We start from the raw sequence: 18,650 nt of genomic DNA, 5'->3' as shown, positions 1-18,650 counted from the left end.
AGAAATTACAACCATGAAGCTACATGTGCTTTTAATAGCTACAAGGGATTGTTTTGACTAATGAGGGATATTCAGAAAGGGGAAGACTTTGATTTACTGTGTCTCAGTGTGGATGTCTTTGATTTGGGTTTATAAATCATTCTTTTTGATGGGTGGAATTATGATTTTATTTTTAAGCAAGAATTCGACACAAGGTAAAATTTTCTTCGGTCAACTTTTTGGAAAGCTCCGAGATGAGTTTGGTTAGCTATACCCTAAGTAAGTGGCAGCTTTGGACCAAAATGGCCAACTTCCTATGAGGTTTGGACCATGGTTTCAAGAGACTTTTTTGTAGGTCTTAAGAAATTACATATGTGTACTGAATTTCATAATCCTCAGCCAAAGCATAACTTGGGGCTTCCCATTTTACTGCTTCTAGAAGGCGCTGTGGATGACTTAGGCCACGCTCAACAAATATTTGTGTAAACATCTATTAAGTGTCGGATTAATATCCAACATGTCTGATGCTTCAAAGTTGTATCATGTTGATTTGATCAAGAGGGTCAAATTAGGACCTTTCAAAGCAAATGTTACACCTCCTGTTGTCACAAGGCCAGGCTTGGGTCAAAGGTCACCATTTTACCACTGAGTTTTGTTTGGGACCAGATGAGGATCAGTCACAGCAGATTTCATCCCTCTGCGACTTTCTTTGTTGGAGTTGTCATAATTTAAAATTTCTTTTAGTATAGCGTCAAAGTTTAGGATCTGGCCACGCCTCTTCAGCATGCGCGAAACATGAGGATTTTGATAACTTTAGGTCCCCCATGCCTTATGAGCAAACTCACCAAATTTCAAGACCAAAGGCTTTGAGATGAGTTTGATGAAATGGAGTGTAAACGGCCAAAACGGGTTCAAAATTGCAAGGATGTTTAGGAATGTTCTATCTCTATTATTCCAATGCTTCAAAACATATGACAGGATTGGGTTTCCCAATGGACAGCAGTCCAAAATAACTCCTCAAAATCTTTCCTAGGCATGAATAAAACAGGCCAACATTAAGATTATGTAACAACCTTGACCTCTATTGAAAAATTATGACTAAAAACTAAGGTTAATGGAAGAAAACAATCCATTAAAATGAACTCCCACTAGTTCTGATAGGAAGATAAGTAAAATATTCAGCTAGAACTATGCTAAAAGCTCATTAAAGCATGTTTTCAAGGCAGGACGTATTATGTGGCGTTTACCCAAACATTGGTGGGGCTGTATGTATATATTTCAGCTCAAACTTGTGCACCAAATTTATGTATTCAGAAATCACTGAAGTGTAATTTCTAATTACTAGATCACCCTGAAAAAAAAAAACAACAGTTCAAATTCATTAAAAAAACCTCTAATTAATTTGACATCTGCAATGCCGATGATGAATCTCTGTAAACTTCGGAGTAGCACTGTGGAAACACAAGCTTGAGAGGTGGAGACGGGGCCAGAAATCTGTTCTGTAAATGATAAATAGAGTAAGGAAATTCCCCATTAATCAAAGCGCGTCATCCGCCATTTAACCTAATGTAAATACTTGTGCTTGTTGGGAGATCAAGTCATCTGCAGCATCAGGAGAAGTACGTTGATTACGTTACACTCACCCGTCTCGCATCCTGACTTCTGAGTGAAGACACCGTCGATATAAACACGCGTCTAAACAGTTTGACAAATCAGTGGCTTTGAATAGATTATTCAAATGAACTGTATTCATTTTGACACGAGGACTCTGTGAAACTCACAAACGTTTCCTGGCCGTTCTTGCGGTATCACCAGTCCACTCCATCGTGGACCAGATTGTGGAGTTTGGGAATGTTGCAAGAAGCTCATTGAGGAGGTTCTTTTGATTCGAAATCTAGTTAGAGTGTGAGACAGAGACGGCATCGGGATGCCTCGATGTTGGACTTCCTGTACAAGATGTCTTCCAAATGCAACAATCGGGAGGATTTATTGAGAAAAATGACTCTGCAGAGTTCATCTGCTCTCCATCCTTGTATTTCCTGCAGCATGTTAGTCTGGTCTTAACAGTCGTTGCACATGTTTCCGGTGGCAACATGCTTCTGCAGCACAAGAGCACAATCCTTAAAGGGGCAGTATTATGTGTTTTCCAACCACATAGTACCATTTTACCTTTAGTTGTTATAAAAATGCTGTATATATACATCCAAATCCAATATGACTTAAAAGCAATAGGAGGAGCTTCGTCTTTGAAGGCGGGGCTATGTCCACCCAGGGGTTTTGCACAGCTGAGTGGTTGCCACGGGAGACTGAAGAGGCAGCATTATGTGAAATTGACTTTTTTGAGCTTTACATCATGTTATAATGTTATGCCTTCATCAACAACATACCTGGAGTGTTGCTGTGATTCATGTTTGAGAAATCCTTTAGTCGTTCAGCTTGATGCTCTTAATAAACTGCAAATGTCCTACGTCAGTTGTTATAACCATGACGACTGCGAGGCCATTGCGGTGCAAAACAATTATAGCTACACACTTTGCTTTGATGGAAACCGTTGCTAAGAGACGATGACTTTAAGCACATCTATCTCCCTTTTATCTCCATCGACCCACTAATTTGACGGTCAGAGAAATTTCAGCTAGTCGGACATCTTCAGCTAAAGCATTAATGTCCAAACCGTTTTGCCACCATAGTGGGAATTTTTTTTTGCAATGTTTTCTACCTGCTTAACCAGAAAAGTCTTAGTCCTTTACAGTCAACTAACATCTTCCACGTTAAGAACATTTTGCGGAGAATCTTCTAAAATAGTGTTTGCATCTGCACCAACTAATGTGCTCCCAGAGCCAAAAATAAGCTGAATTTCAACGAGTCGCATCTGCTCTCTGATCACTCTTGCTGTTAAGTGTTTATGTTTTCTCTGGGAGTTTTTTCCTCTCCGTCTGGCCTGACGTTCTGTTTAGCTCTGACACATTCCTGGACGAAGGTAACAGCTGAGATTCTTCCTCTAAACACTCTTCCTCTCCTGCTATGAACTTTTTACTTTTCATTAACATAAAAAAATATTCCTACATCTCCTCCTGTATGGGGTGTTCATGTGTGTGTGTCTGCTCATTCTGCTACATATGACTTTCTTATATATATATATATGTATATACAGTATACTGTATATATATATATATATATATATATATGGGTTCTTCCAAGGTTGCTATATTGTTAACCCCATCTGTTTGTCTGTTAGCGATCCATACATCTTGTTTTTTTTTGTGTGTGTTTTGTTTTAGTTTCCAGAAGTTCTTGATTCACACTTAAAATGTAACATAAATGAACAAGGGACATTTAGGTCTGGAAAAGTGTGGCATGTTGTCAGGTGAAATGAGGAGAAATCCCAAAGAAAGAATCAAGTCGACACACTGATCTGGGCTTGAAAAATGTAGTTTGCTCTCATATAAAAAAAGCTCACACACACACACACGACACATAGCAAATAATTAAATACACATTTCCACACTTGATTCTTCACCCTTATTATTATTATTTGTTTAAACTGCAGCCATGAGGAGAAGTAGAGAGATAATAATGCTGTTGATAATCCCTCACTTCTGGTCTCCTGGCTTGACCGTCTGGAACATTGAAAAACAAAAAAAACACACACACACACGTTTGCATAAATAAAAAGGTGCACAAATCATAAATTAGAGGGAGATCCAGTCCATGTAAAGTGATTATTTCAAAGCCGCTCTCTTCTGGAGAGGAGCGCAGGCGTCAGATATTCTGGGATTGCTGAGGAACGGAGACATAAATATAGAGAAACGGAAAAACGTGGAGCTTCAAGGTATTTTCCATCTCAGCTCATCCAGACAGTCTGCATGTGGCTGCTGTTAGTTCTTGGCCTGCTGCTCGTCCGTTTTACACAACCCCTTGAACTCATCATAAACGACGAGGGCGACGTTTCGGCGGAGCGGCCGGGGAGTTTGTCAACTAAAAACGATTACAAAGTGCACTCAAACCAACGACACGCTCCACATTCACAACTCTGGTCCTTACCACAGAGAAACAACAACAACAACAAAACAGGGGGATAAAAAGAGCTACTTTTACACAACATGTTGGGTAAAAGAAAGCAGGATGTTGTCAGATCAATACTAATAATGGACGAGTCACACACAAAATACAAGTAGTTTTTTTTTCTTCTTCTTTCTCCACTAATGTAAAGGAAACACTTTCCATACTGTGGAGGTTAAATAAATGTTAATAAGTTAACTTACATGTACGCTGTGAGGCATTTGATCAGCTTTGGCTACAGTATCTGCAACGTATTCAAACTCCTTGCCATGTTACGCATTTTATCAAGTTAAAACTGCAATCTTTGATTTGTTTTTAGTGGGGTTTTATTAGACAAACCAACACAAATAAATACAAAGTTATGAAATGAAAGGAAAATTTACATTGTGATTATCTTTTTTTTTTTTTTTTTTACAAATATACTGTGTTCCTATCACTCTGAACATACATTCCCCACCATAAAACACGGTGGTGGCAGCATCATGATGCGGTGATGTGACTGGGAAGCTGGTCAGAGGTTAATAGGGAGACAAATTAAGATTATTAGAGGCAAAAACTGGGGACAAAAATGAGTTAAAGGCTGTGACTTAAGATATCTGCATGCCACACTTTTCAGATATTTTTTTTCAATGGTAAAATATATCATCACCTTCCTAAAATAAGGGCCTAAGTCGATTTTTTATTCTTTTTTTTTTGTCAAAAGTGACTTTTTTTATTATCTTTTCAAAAAAAAAAACCTTTATTATTATTATTATTATTATTTTGTTGCCAAAATCTCCTGGCAAAAAATGGCCATTATTTTAGGAATATTATTTTCCTTTCACTTTACAGCTGTGAGCTGTTTTGTGTTGATTGATCACATAAAATCCCAATAAAACAGACTCTAGTTTGTGGTGATAAACGGACAAAATGTGGGGAAAAACCCCCCAAAACAACTAAAATACGTTCGCAAGGCATCGTGACGCAACAAAAGCAGCTCTTATTCCCACCCCATTAGTTTCCCCTTCGTTCCCATCAACTCGCGGATTAAAAGTGAAAACCATTACAAAAGCCTTCGCTTCTCAGGAAACCAAGAAGCCATTTTGCTTTGCGACTGTCACCTGTTGGCAAGATTTGTCCGACGAATTTATCATAAATAGATGCTAAGTCGTCGTTAGCCTCTCGTGCTAAATCACCCCGACCAATCAGGAAGGCGCGCTTCGCTCCAGTGAGCTTCGATGTCAGTGGGAATTTCCAGTGACGTGTTTGAACAGTCTTGGTCAACAAAGTATACACTTTTTTTTTCAGGTTTTCAGTGCACTTCCATGAAAAACGTACATGTGGAACGGAAAGCTTGGACGGAGGAATGGGAGCCGTGCCTGAAAGGGATTGTTTGAGTTTATGTGAGGTGTTACAAAATCGACGTCTCCCGTTTACTGAGACACACAATGAGTGAGTGAAGCTGCCATACACAACACGTTTCAGTATAACACAACGTATTCTCACACTTTACTAAAGAAAAAACACAGCAGTTCAGAGAAATTTAATATCTCACACAGAGCTTCGCTTTCTGATCCAAAGCTGCTCTCTGATTGGACAGATGAATGTTTGATTCTCAGTGCAGAATGCCCCTCATGTGAGTGTTATATTATACTATCCGGGGAGATGGTGGAGCCATGCAGCTATTAATCTCCCCTCTCCTCCCTCCTGGGAGCCCTCTCACTTCCTAGGCAGCAGCGCAGCAAGTCTCTGCTTCTTAATTGGGAGGAAGTGGATCTCCTGGGAGCTGACCTTCTTTAGCTTGATGGCTCTGTTTTTAGTGACCTTTTTATGGGGGTTGTTGGGGTCTTGCTCCCCGTGAGACGATGACGGCATGGCGTAGAGTTGCTGCAGGGAGGCCCCCTGGCTGCCATCCCGTTTGATGGAGAAGTTCTTGGTGGAGACCCCTGAAAGGCCTTTGATTTTCCCACACAAAATGGCAGGAATGGCGTCCTTCACGGAGACGATCACCTTGGCCGTCTGCGATGTGCTGACTATCTCCAGGTTCCCGGCTCCGCCAAGAGATGCCTCTTGGCTCAGAGAGCTGGATCCAGCAACGCCGGTGTCGACCAGCCACTTGTGTTGTCGGCTGAACTCCAGCGAGGTCAAGCTGCCCAGGAGTTTGGAATCTAAACCCGGCGTACATTCGACGCCCAGTGACAACGAGGCATTGGTGGCGCCTTGGCCAGACTCTAAAGCTACTTTCCTCTCTGACTGGACACACTTTTTCCTGACGCCGGGCACAGACAGATCAAGCACGTTGTCCTGTTGAGGACTGGGATATTCCTGTTTTGGTTCGATCGGGCACGCCCTGACGGAGAGGTCCAGGACCTGTCCTTCCTCTAGAGGCGGTGAGGACAGGGACGCGTTCTGTGGCTGGGGATGAGGTGTGCACTTCTTTGAAGATAAAAAGGGAGAGGTAGTATCTCTTGATGACGTTTGAGTGCTTTTATTCACAGTGCAAACTGGTTTTGGCATGCTCCCTTTCGAGTCCTCGCTTTGAGCAATGGGGATCGGAATGGGGAGAGGGACAGGCAGAGGCACTGGGAGGGGAATGATCACGGGATAGGGGACTAGGAGAGTGGCAGGTGGAACCAGAGGAGCCAAAGGGGAGGTGTAGGGAGGTGGGAGAGGAGGAAGGGGGAAAAAGGCAGAGCCTGGGGACTGACAGGCAGAAGATCCTGCTTGGGGAGGGAAAAGATCCTGCAGGATGGCTGCGAACGCCGGATTTTGCAGGAGGGACAGCAGGTTGGCTTCCTGTGTCTGTCCAGCTGCCTTTGGATCGATAGCCGGAGGCAAACCGAACGACAGAGGATTCTGACACAGGACATTGTTCTGGAGGGGCAGCTGCGCACAGGTGGCGGTTTGAGGGATGATGTTGGGACTCATGTGCTGGATGACCTGCTGGTCCAGGACCAATGGGAGTGACACCGGGCTTTGGCCTGCTATCAAAAATGGCGCCGCCCCTATTTGTCCAAGCTGAGGCGCGGCCGCTCCGGCCATCTGGAGGTGGATGGGCAGCATCAGTGGACTCTCTCCCAGACACACCGGGTGGAGAACGGTGGTGGCCACTTTCAGGGCCACTCCTCCAGGAGACTCGGCGGCGGGACCGACCACTGAGGGCGAAGGATCGTCTACATGGTTAGAGAGCCCTCCTTTGGTCACGCTGCCATCACAAGAGTCACTGGTGAGAGGGTTTGATCCGTCTTCCACTTTACCAAGGACTTCCCCTCTTCCCTCCTCAGCATTATTCTGCGGCTGCGCTGCGTTCAGACGCACATCGTCATTGCCTTCCATGATGGTCTGAAAAGGTGAAAAATATCATGAAGTTAGTTCTTCCTGCTAATACAGAAACACAAAAACCTGAATATTTGATGATCATGAGCAGAGCTTCAGAACTACTTCTGTTCGGTCAGTAGTTCATTGTGGAAACTCACTCAGTACACAGTTTTTTGTGTATTGTCTCTAATCCACACCAAAACAAAATCATACATACATAAAGACTCAAATATATACATTTACTCTCAGTAATGATTTTGATGAATGTCCCTTAACAAAATGCCCATCTTCCACACAGTTTTGTAGGCAGTTTTATTGTCAATGATTGGCATAATTCTGACTACATATTTGACCCCATTTCTTTTTGGAAGTGCCATTTAATTTAAATGGACTTGTTTCTTGGCATAGACTTGGTCTACCTTTAAGCCAGCAAAGCTCAAATAAGCCAGCTGCATCCATCCATCCATCCATCCATTTTCTTCTGCTTATTCGAGGTCAGGTCGTGGGGGTAGCAGCTTCAGAAGGGAGGCCCAGACTTTCCTCTCCCCAGCCACTTGTTCCAGCTCCTCCGGGGGAATCCCGAGGCTTTCCCAGGCCAGCCGAGAGACATAGTCCCTCCAGCGTGTCCTGGGTCTTCCCCGGGGCCTCCTCCTGGTGGGACGTGCCCGGTACACCTCACAAGGGAGGCATCCAGGAGGCATCCTGACCAGATGCCCGAGCCACCTCAACTGGCTCCTCTCGATGTGAAGGAGCAGCGGCTCTACTCTGAGTCCCTCCCGGATGACTGAGCTTCTCACCCTATCTCTAAGAGAGAGCCCAGACACTATCCAGCTGCATCTATTCCAAAACCCAGTGGTTTGGTGTGTGTTTTGGATCATTGTCGTGTTGGAACACAAGTTCATACAGGTGTCCAACTTTCAACTACTTAGCTGTTCAGATGAAAACTTTAGAGGTCCCTCACTATCCCATACACTGTTTGGCAATGCACCAGGGAAGCAGAAAATGTTAAACTTGTGTCACTGTGACCATTACACTGGTGGTTTTCATTTAATGGTAGACTTCCCCCTTGGTGGTTCCTGTTGAACTTTCTAACTTTTCACTTTTGTGTTCCAAGGAGAGAACAATACCAAAACACAATTTAAAACTGGTTTTAGAACAGACAAAGCAGATTAGTATTAAGCTATACTGTAATGCCCCCTATTGTGGATTGTGCTGAGTCTATGGCAGGAAATCACCCAATTTACATGAACTTGACCAACATCCTGAGAAAGAGTGGTCAGATATCCACCAAGAATTATGCCAGGACATTGCTGACTGCTACAAAAAGTGGCCCAGTTTAATCATTTATCCAAACATAAACACATAGTAGGGTTTAAGAGTTCCACAATTGACTCGAAATCCTGACAAATCAAACGTTTTTAATTAAATTGAAAGTGGATGTGATCAAACTGCTCTACATCGCCCCCTAAACTGAGATGGGCCGACCAGTACTTTGTAGAGATCTGTAATTTGGTATGTAGGTAGATCCACGCCCCCCTCAAATCAAGAAAAAAAGTATTTTTATACTATGTCCTAAAATATACAGAGGCAGCCATTTTGGGTCAAAGGACAATATTTGGTCATTTTTCATTTTTACTCCCCTCAAACGGTAACAAACTCCTCCAAGGGATTTTTACCTACTGTTTTCACCTTCAGTCAGTAAGGAGTTCAGGGATGGGACATTAAAAGTTATCAAAATGTTGAGTTTTTCTCCTTAGAAATATGTATTCCAGAACATTTTAAAGATTCCTTTATTGTGATAAAAAAAACACTTCTTGCTCTTATAAATTGTTCTATTTTCTTTACATAATTTAAATGCATTTTTTAAAAGTATTTCAAATATTATCTAAAATAAGTGGTTAAATAAAAAATCTGCAAAATGTGTCGAGATTTCTTTTATCCGATAATAGATTAATATCCAGAATAATTTATTACTAAAATAATCACACGTTCGAGGGTATGAAAACTTTCAAAAGGCTTTTACTGGGTTGTGTTAAAGCATGCTCAGGGATGTTTTCACGCATGAATGCAGGACAAGATGACCGAGCCACCATCTGCTTCCAGAGTAATCCATCAGAGCCTTATTACAATGTCTCATCTATGCTACAGAACAATATAATACCAGCCTAAGGGAAACATGCCTACTCCTCTCTGCTCACTGAGGCAACACGACACTACATGAAAGCTGCACGAAGAAAGAGAAGGGTCACGTTTTTATTAGAAAATTGAAACTGCGTGGGTGTATTTAATGGAGTTATTCACTATAAAGGTGCTGCCTATGTTGGTATGTGTCACAGACATCAAACTTTTCCCATCCCCTTTTTTCCCCCCCAGAGCTGAACATTATCCTGCTTGCACCCATCTGTATGAATAATTGACTCTGCTGATATTGGAGTGATCATCTCTCCAAGCACCCAAGAGACGTTTTATTATTACAGGAGGGACTGTGGGGGGATGAGAGTCGGCGCAGGCAGGACATGTGTTGTACAGCGGTGTCATGTAGTGAGACAAAGCACACACTGTAGGATAAGAGGGTTAAAACAACAGCAGCAACTGAGATATCGGCTCCATCAGACTGATGGATAAAAGTATTGATCGGAACTGGGTCAGGTTTTCCTTTGTGACCTTCTCTTGGTAAATGTTTTAACTCTGGTGGACAGATTCCTAGCTGATATGAAAGTACTGCATGTGCTGCTGGCACTTCATCTAAAACAAAGTCTTGTGTTCATGTTTAGTCGGTGTACTACATAGTTTCCTCTTTTTATCTGTTGTCTGCTTTCTTGATCATTTAAATGATGGCCTGGTCTAAAATATGCAGTCAAATAGAGCCAAATGTATGCAAGTAATTTATTTTATTTTTTTATTTATCATAAGCACAGAGCCCCCTGATGTCTGCCGTTGGATGGTACCAATGGTCTGAGTAACATTAACCAAAGAAGATGATGATAAACAAGTTTCAAAAGCAGGTTATAAAGAAAAATATAAAGCTTTACACATCCATCATCTAGAAATCTAAAACGTCATGGCGTATGAGTACTTTTGTATTTATTTATTTTTACAATGTCCTGCATGTTCAAAGCTCTTTTTTAAAACACTGTCAAGACAAAACTTGTACTTGACGATTAAAAAAAAAAGTATGAATGATGAGCCAGCTTGTCATGGCGGCACACATGCAACTAACAGACTTATGTGCCACACTCTCTGCTTTGTCCTCATAATGTCCTCACTCATTGTGCAAGTCATGGGATCTCAGCCAGGGCCAAAAGGACAGACTGTTGACTCAAGAAACCACACATTTGCTGGATACAATCCATGGGCAAGACCCTTTTATCGTTCATTCATCACTTTCATTTTACGATCCCTTTTCATCAAAGGCATAAAACAGACACACGCACGCAGAAAAAAAACTGGATCTAATTTAGGAATATGAATCGGAAACGCTTCCCCCCGCCATTATTTTAGATGCCCTGGCCTCGCATGCATTCCAGGAAATTTCAGGCAACATATTTCCTGCTTGATAAGACGGTCATGAGGCCTTTGACACGATAATGCCCAAGAAAGAAGCCTTTCTCAGTCGGGACTTTAACACTGTCCTAAAATCCCGAGTGAAGACAGAGAAGAAAATAAACATAACCCTCGTTTAGAAAAGTGTTGAGGCTCAGACAAGTCAGCTATGAGAGAATTTAAAAGCTGTGTTAGCAGTAGTCCAGATCACATGACCTGATGCTAAAAAGTAATCGCCATTCGAGTGACACGTTATCAGCCGTCCCCCCCTTCCCCTCCGCGGGTGTGTTCACAGGTCACTGCTTTGCCTCTAGTTCACTTGAATCATGTGAGAACAATGTCAAACTCAAAGTAGGAAGTCTAACCAGCTTGCTCAAGCGATCCAAAGTACACAGAGAGGCTGTGCTCATCGCTTCCCCCCCCCCATCACATTATCCACCTCGCTGCCTTCTCTTTGTGTCAATGTTGTCTCAGATAGGGAAGATCAAAGATGTGACACGAGCATTATTTACAGCGCCTTGCAAATTACTAATATACCCCTATAATCCTTTCACATTTTGTCATGTTTCACCCACAAACTTTATGTGCACTTTACTTATGCCTGAAAGAATTAGTCAAATTAATCGTAAACTCATTTAGCAATTAATTAATGGTTAACTAGAGTACATATCCTGGAAGAACACCATCAGAACAGTAATTAAGCAAAAACTGTATAAAAACATTTTGCATTTCAGGTAAAAAAACAACAAACAAAAAAAACCCCCTCTTTGTTTATACATATATTTCACCCAGAACTCCTCGAGTGATCTATATGTATTTTTAATATTGTGCAAAATAGGCTAAAGTGAAAAGAAGTCCACAGAATGTGCTGATTTTTTTTTATTATCTGAAACCTATTATTAGAAACCTAATACAGGGCAAGAGTAAAGCTCCCAGAGTGATGCTGCTGCTGCTGCTAACATGCTCAGTGTGGTGGGGAGGGAGTGTGTAACTCTACACCTGACCTGTGCAGTTTGTTTCCTAGCCTATCCGACTTGTTCAAAAAAACTTTTACCAAACCTCTGAGGTCTTCACAGAAATGATGAGATTGGATTTTATGTATATATGTGCGTGTGTGTTTTTAATATTTATGATTTTTCGTCGACTTTACAGTTGGATGTACTACGTAAAATCCCAATGAAATACACTCAAGTTTGTGCTTGTAATAAGCAAATAATCGCATGATAAAATGAGCTCAACAATTCCCATTCTGATGATTAATACTGTTTGAAACACAATGCAGTTTACAGATTGCTCATAATCTGTCTTATTTATGGTTCCTGTTGTGTGTGGTTATAATTTCCCTTTTAATTAGTGTTTGTGATTGTTTCATCTATTTATTTGGGGTATTTAAAATGTCTTCGGTGTGGCGTGCTCCGTTCAAAATTGGTCTTTGAGAGGGCAAACTTGCATTAGTATGCCAATATCAATACTTGAACATGTTCTCAAAACAACAATATTATCGTTTATTGAGATAATGTCTGGAACGATTTACCATCCAGTAAAATTTGTTACTGTGACAGGCCTGTGCAAGGCCTCGCTTTGCATGTTGTCTCCTAGTGATATGAGACAAGTTAGATAAATGACTTGTGTTATTCTTTCCTGTCCTGCTTGTCAGAGCAAACATGCATGTCCTTGTTGTTGCTAAGAAAAGAACAAACTGGCCCATGTGCGCCGTCTCCGAGCTCGACCTAACTTTATTTCCTTGAAAAGCTCCAAGTCAAGCTCCTAATCTTCCCTAAATCCGATGTGCTGTTGGAACAAGTCTTCCCCCCCGTTGCCACACGATAGCAGGGTTTGCAGGTCGGGCTGTTTGAAACAGTCCAACCGTGATGCAGCTACAATTAAAAACGTGAGCTAATGGCGCAAGCACGCAACGCCAGACGGACCTGGAGTCAAAAACGTATGAGTGATAGCAGAGTGTTCCTTTAGCGCGGAGTAAATCAGCGGCACATTTTGTTCGTAAACCTCACACGTCATCTGCAGGCGGTCTGTGTTCCTACGCCAGAGGCAGCTAAATGAGTAAATAGGCCAGAAGAGACCAAACAGAGAGCCAAATGAGATCCCTCCCATGTCCCCTTTACTGTAATCATTTCCACATTTTCTCTTTTTTTCCCCCCCTTTCTCCTTGCCTCATTGATGAAATGTACGCCATTGGCAAGTCAAGAGCAGGAAGAAAACAGCAACCCGGCCTCCCCGCCCCCCGTCCTGCTTCCGCCTCTCCCACTAATTTCAGCTTCGGCTGCATTAGGCTAACGCTGCAGTCTGAGAGCTTTGCAGATGCTGCTTCTTCTCTGACAGACCTCTCTCCGGCTTTGTGCTTGAGTTGAGCCAGAGGAAACAAAAGCAGCGGAGCTGGCCGGAGGATGGCAGACGATCTAAAGGTCACCTCCATCAACGCCCCCTCCGCTCCACTAGCCAATTATCCCTCATTAGAGAGACACGCCGACTCCCATCTCCTTTCAGCCCAGATTATGTTTTATTCATTTCTCCCCCGGTCAGTCCTCTAAATGCCATGGCGACTTCAGTTTTATGATAATCACTTAACACCTCTGTTTAAAACAACTGAAATAACCATCATCACGCCTACGACTCTGGACATATTTTCTTTTTCTTTTTTTAAAAAAGGAAAAAATAATACTGTATGCCCTGTGACAGACTGGCGACCTGTCCATGGTGTACCCTGCCTCTCGCCCGGAACGTTAGCTGGAGATGGGCACCAGCAACCCTCCTGGGATAAGGGTGTTAGAAAATGGATGGATGGATGGATGCTTTATGTATTAAGCAGACTCTCCAGGAAGTTGTGATCAAATTTGTTAATGTTAATTCAGGTATAATTTGCACATTTTGCAAGGACTTCCAATTTTTACCATGTTTCCGCAAATCTTACCAATCACCTTGAAGTTTTCGGTATTTCCGTATTTCCTGACCAATCACTGCAACGCTGCAGAATTCTGACCAATCCACTTAGCCTCCCTTCTAATTTAACTTCCTGTTCTGCTACATATTTTAAAAGCCAAACCTGCAAGATGAAACGCTAACATTTGCCTTTGTTTTTTTTTTTTGAGAAAAACATTTTGAAATGTTTGTATGATTTTTTTATACTGTTTATACAGTTGGTGTTAACTTGAATGGCCATTATAGAATTCTTCTTTTGCATTTTGACAATTAATCAGATTATGACTTTATCTGTATAAAGGGTGCTAGTTCAAGAAAATACCTGAAAGTGTTGTTTGCACTTTAAATATTAACTGCTATGTCTTTTTTTTTTTGGAAGGGTTACGTGCAGCAATTAAAAAAATTTTTGTAAGGCAATGTTATGCGCAAAAATAAAGCTTAAGAAAATTGCAACTTTGACCACAACTTTTTGAAAGAGGCGCAGAAAAACCAGTAATTTTAGGCCACAACAATCACAAAAAAAAAACATCGTAAGCGAACTATGCTATATTGGAGACTGTTTTTCTACTATCTCAACCAGAAGCTGGTTTATGATTGCTTACAATATATAGATAGTCATAACTTTTGAACTTTTTTCAAAAACTTCAACGCGCAAATGCGAAGGGAGAAGATACGTGATTTTAAAGATATTTTTACAGTTAAATATACGTTTGGAGCGCATTTTTCTCTTTGTAGCACCAGCTTTTGCTGTAATTACAGCTGCAAGTCTTTAAGGGTGTGTCTCTAATAGCTATGGGAAGACTGGTCCATTCTAACACACGAATGTGCTTTAATCTAAACCATACCTTTGTGTCGCTCACTGTAGGCTTTAGGCCATTGCCCTGCTGGAAGATGAACCAAACAGGTTTTCTTTAGTATTTAGCTTAATCTTACTCTCTGCCAAGGTCTCCCACATCATGACACTGCCACCATTATGCAGTAAGGTCAGATGTCTGGAGTGCAAGTGTGGGGAATCTAGCTCCAGTCCGTATCTTTATACTCTTTCCATCAGCCTAAATAGGACAGAACTCAATTAACTTCACAGTTATGCACCACTTTAGTTGCATAAAATTACACTAAAACACTGAAATTAGTGGCTGTGCCGTGACAAAGTCAACAAAGAAGGTGCTTAGATGTGCTGTTTCCTTTCCAGCCGTGTGACTGTAATTTGTCAGAACACAAACACAGCAAAGCCCCAAGGCTGACAGTTGCGACAGACCCCGACTGTGTCGCTGTAGGGCTCATCCGAGGAGATTTCCTCTCCCTCTGAGCGACAAAAGCTCCCATTTCCCCGAGAGAGACACAGACAACCCCGAGCCCGGTCCCTGGTGCGTCTGAACCCGGTCCCTGGTGCGTCTGAACCCGGTCCCTGGTGCGTCTGGTCCGTAAGCCGACGGCTTGTCTTGAAAAGCAGGGCAGACGGAGCGCCGTGTCTGCGCACATCTCCGCACGTCGCTTTGAGGCTCCCCTGACTTTAAGCGTTATATCAAAGACAAGGATGTCTCCGTCCTGAATGATAATAACCGCGTTATTGAGTGAGAGCCTCCCTCCTCTCCCTCTCAGCCGTCAAACACTGTACGCCTTATTTCCCCGCACAAGCTAGCTGTCCGCACCGTCTGAAACACCGACATGAACGGAGCCGCGTTAGCGCTTAAAAGCTAAAGAACACAGCATTAGCTTGGTAACTATTGTTCAGTAAAAATGCTAGTGTCAGTTCATACTACAGCCTGCCAGAGACTGTAATATGCAGAAAAGCCACAGCTCACCCCGTTTCATCTTATCCCCCCTCGTCCCTCTAATGTCATTCTGCCTTCAGATGACAGTTTTGCTCCAAACGCCAGCGGTAAAACTCACCCGCTAAACAGAAGAGCACATTAGTGCCTTTCGCCTCGGACCGCTTCACTCCAATTAACAAAGAAATTAGAGCCGTAATACTCCAAAAATAAATAGATATCGTCGCTATTTATCTCTTCATTGCGGCTCCGTCGTAGCGACTCCAGACTGAAGCTGCGCGCGCAGCATCGTCAGCGGCTCCCCATCGCCTCCTCCTCCTCCTCCTCCTCCTCCTCCTCTCTGTACTCCACAAAGAAGAGGAGAATAATGAAGGAAGGGCCTAAAGGACACGAGGACAGCGACAACCAATAAAAAAAATTATAATAACTAATGGCACAATTCTGTAACTCTTTGCTAACTTCAATATTTTGTTGCTGTCCTTTCCAGCATACTTTTCCTTCACCATTTGTAAACGTTTTATTCCCCCCCTAATGATAAATGGTGTTAATTTAAACACTTGTGCAGTTTTCATTTAAGTGGACAACAAATATACCTTTAGCCTTTAAAACATAAGTAACAAACAAAAAACAAAATCCTTACCTCCTCTAATTAAACTGGGGGTTTCAACAGAAAACATTTTCTACAAACAAACAAAAAAAAAGCAAAACTAAACACAAAAACTATTGTAACAAAAACAAACAAATGAAAAAAAAAAAAAAAAACAACAGTCAGTAATAAACTCACTGAAAAATCTGTCAGTAGAACTAAAGTACACAAATACAAGACTCCGATGCTTGAGCGGTTTATTTTTACTGAAAAAAAAAACAGACTTTAATCTCCGAATTAAATTTTTAAAAATGAATTATCTCCTGTTTGTCAGAATTCTGACATTTTTTGGAAAAATGTCAGAATTCTAGCTGATTCTGTAATTTCTGTTTCTTTTCTTCACTGCCAAAACATTCACTTACATCAAACTTGCAGTGAGAGACATCAATGTTGGGCGTTTCATGAGTTGGGTGGCAGCCGTGGGTATACCAATTACTCGCATCATAATCTGTTAAATAACTGTTGTTTCCTTTCTAAGCTATTGCTAGGCAGCATCCCATAGAAATAGGTTTGGAGTTTGACAAACAACATTTATTTTAGCAGCCGACTTGGTATAAATATGATCTACTTTGCCAGTCACCAACTTTCAGGATACTCAGTATTTTACCTGAAAGGGTTGTCACCCTCAATAATGTAAACTTGAATAGTTCTGGGTTATCATGAGGAAACCAAACATAAAACTTGGTCACTGGCAAACCATTTAAACTGATCTCCGCCTACAGTGTGACCACCTACCCAATACCCTGCTTCTGCCAACAGTCCTGACCAGTCCAGGTCCGTGAGACTCCAGTCCAGGTCCGTGAGACTCCTGAAGGTGTTCTGTGTAGGGAAGGTTCTATAGACGGTATCCATTTGTCAACAACATCCAATGATGGTTGGATCTAAAATATTCGGAAACAGGAGGCCAAGGCAACACCTTTGTCTTGTTGTTGCACTTCTACTGAATCTTCTTTACTTTGTGGAAGGACACATTATCCAACTGAAAGAGGCCACAGCCAATGGGACGAACCACTTTCACTTTGACTGGTCTGTGCCATGCACACAACACCCTGAGAAACACCGTGTATTCTGGGACTTTCTATCAGGAAGTGGAAGTTCATAAGAAAATCTACAGCTGCTGTGGCTCATCTGTTGGTTGGACCAGCCTTCACTCCCCGTTTACCTCACTGGTTAATCCTCAGCTGCCGAGCTGTTGCCGGTTCACCATTTCTTCTTTTTGAGATATTGACCACTGCAGACCAGGAACGCAACAGACAAGCTCCAATTTTGGAGATGCATTGACACAGTCATTCATAGCATTTCCACTCTGGCCCCTTTCCTACCTACTTCCCCATTTTTTGTTGCGTTTTAACACATCAGCTAAGAGGAAACAAATGCTCCCTTGCTGCCACATCCCACCCAATAAAGTGATAATCATTTTATTCTCTTGACTGGTCATAATACCTGATTGGTGCGTGATAAATCATTTTCTACTTCATATTATTCAGAGGTTAATAACCATGTATTCCCAATAATAAGCATCAATACCTGCCGCACATATTTTCTTGTCATCATGACATGACATCATGACATGACAAGAAAATATGTGCGGCAGTCTGTGTTGTGACTCAGCTATATATAAACCCACTGTGTACTAATGAAAACAAGCCGCAGGGAAACCATGCCGGATTAGTTAGAGACATTTGAAGCGTATAAAGCTAACAGCATGTTTGCTCAAAGTGCAGAAAGGCCTCAGTTTAGTTGTGACCGCTTCATTTCTCTGCGCTCCGTGTTGGTCTGACGGGCCGATGACAGCGGCGGAGGAGAATGGCGTTTGGCAGCAGATGATGTGAGTCTGGTGGTGATCGGCCCGAGTGAGCAAGATCCCCTGGGTTTCCATATCGGTTCCAGCCAGCCTCAGGCGCTGCCTCAGGGGCCCTGGGGCCTCTCATTGTTCCGCAGGGACGCTGTTTAATACACTATAATGAGCCGCGTGGTATACCCGGGTGGCACGACGGTGACTATGGTGTGGCTACGTCTACAGTGTGCTTCCCCCAATCGCTTTATGGAGTCAGCATCACTCAGTTGACGACGCGCATCTCAGGTATGCACTGCATGTGTCGTTCACATTCTTTTCTGTTATAAGGTTTTCTTTAACCAAAAGCGGGGCCTGGGGAAATGCTTCAGATCAAATGAATGTTATCATCAGGCAAAGAAGATTTGATTAAACACACACACAATTTATTTCTTTTATTGAGGAGAGAAAGCAATCCGAAACAATCTGGCCCAATGGGTAGAAGTAATTGCTCCTTAAATCTAAAAAGTGACCGTGCCGCACTTGGCAACTGCAGCTATCATCAATCGTTTTCCAATTACTGGAAATGAGTCTTTACTTTCGCCAAGCCTAAATTAATTGTTTCAGGTCACACAAGATC

At 42.2% G+C, this 18,650-nt stretch overlaps 1 protein-coding gene across 1 annotated transcript; it reads right to left on the bottom strand.

Moving 5' to 3' along the window:
* Positions 1-4,742: 4,742 nt before the first annotated feature.
* Positions 4,743-15,882, bottom strand: rai2 (retinoic acid induced 2). The gene is made up of 2 exons (XM_005800682.3): positions 15,712-15,882; positions 4,743-7,362 (listed from the first exon to the last, which is right to left on the bottom strand). The coding sequence occupies exon 2, from the start codon at positions 7,354-7,356 to the stop codon at positions 5,740-5,742; it is 1,617 nt and encodes a 538-aa protein (XP_005800739.1). The 5' UTR covers positions 7,357-7,362; positions 15,712-15,882; the 3' UTR covers positions 4,743-5,739.
* Positions 15,883-18,650: the final 2,768 nt, after the last annotated feature.

This window comes from Xiphophorus maculatus, chromosome 9 (genome assembly GCF_002775205.1).
Source record: "Xiphophorus maculatus strain JP 163 A chromosome 9, X_maculatus-5.0-male, whole genome shotgun sequence".
NCBI lineage: Eukaryota > Metazoa > Chordata > Actinopteri > Cyprinodontiformes > Poeciliidae > Xiphophorus > Xiphophorus maculatus.
The sequence above is the reverse complement of the archived record's forward strand: the minus strand, read 5'-3'. Positions and strand labels throughout refer to the sequence as shown.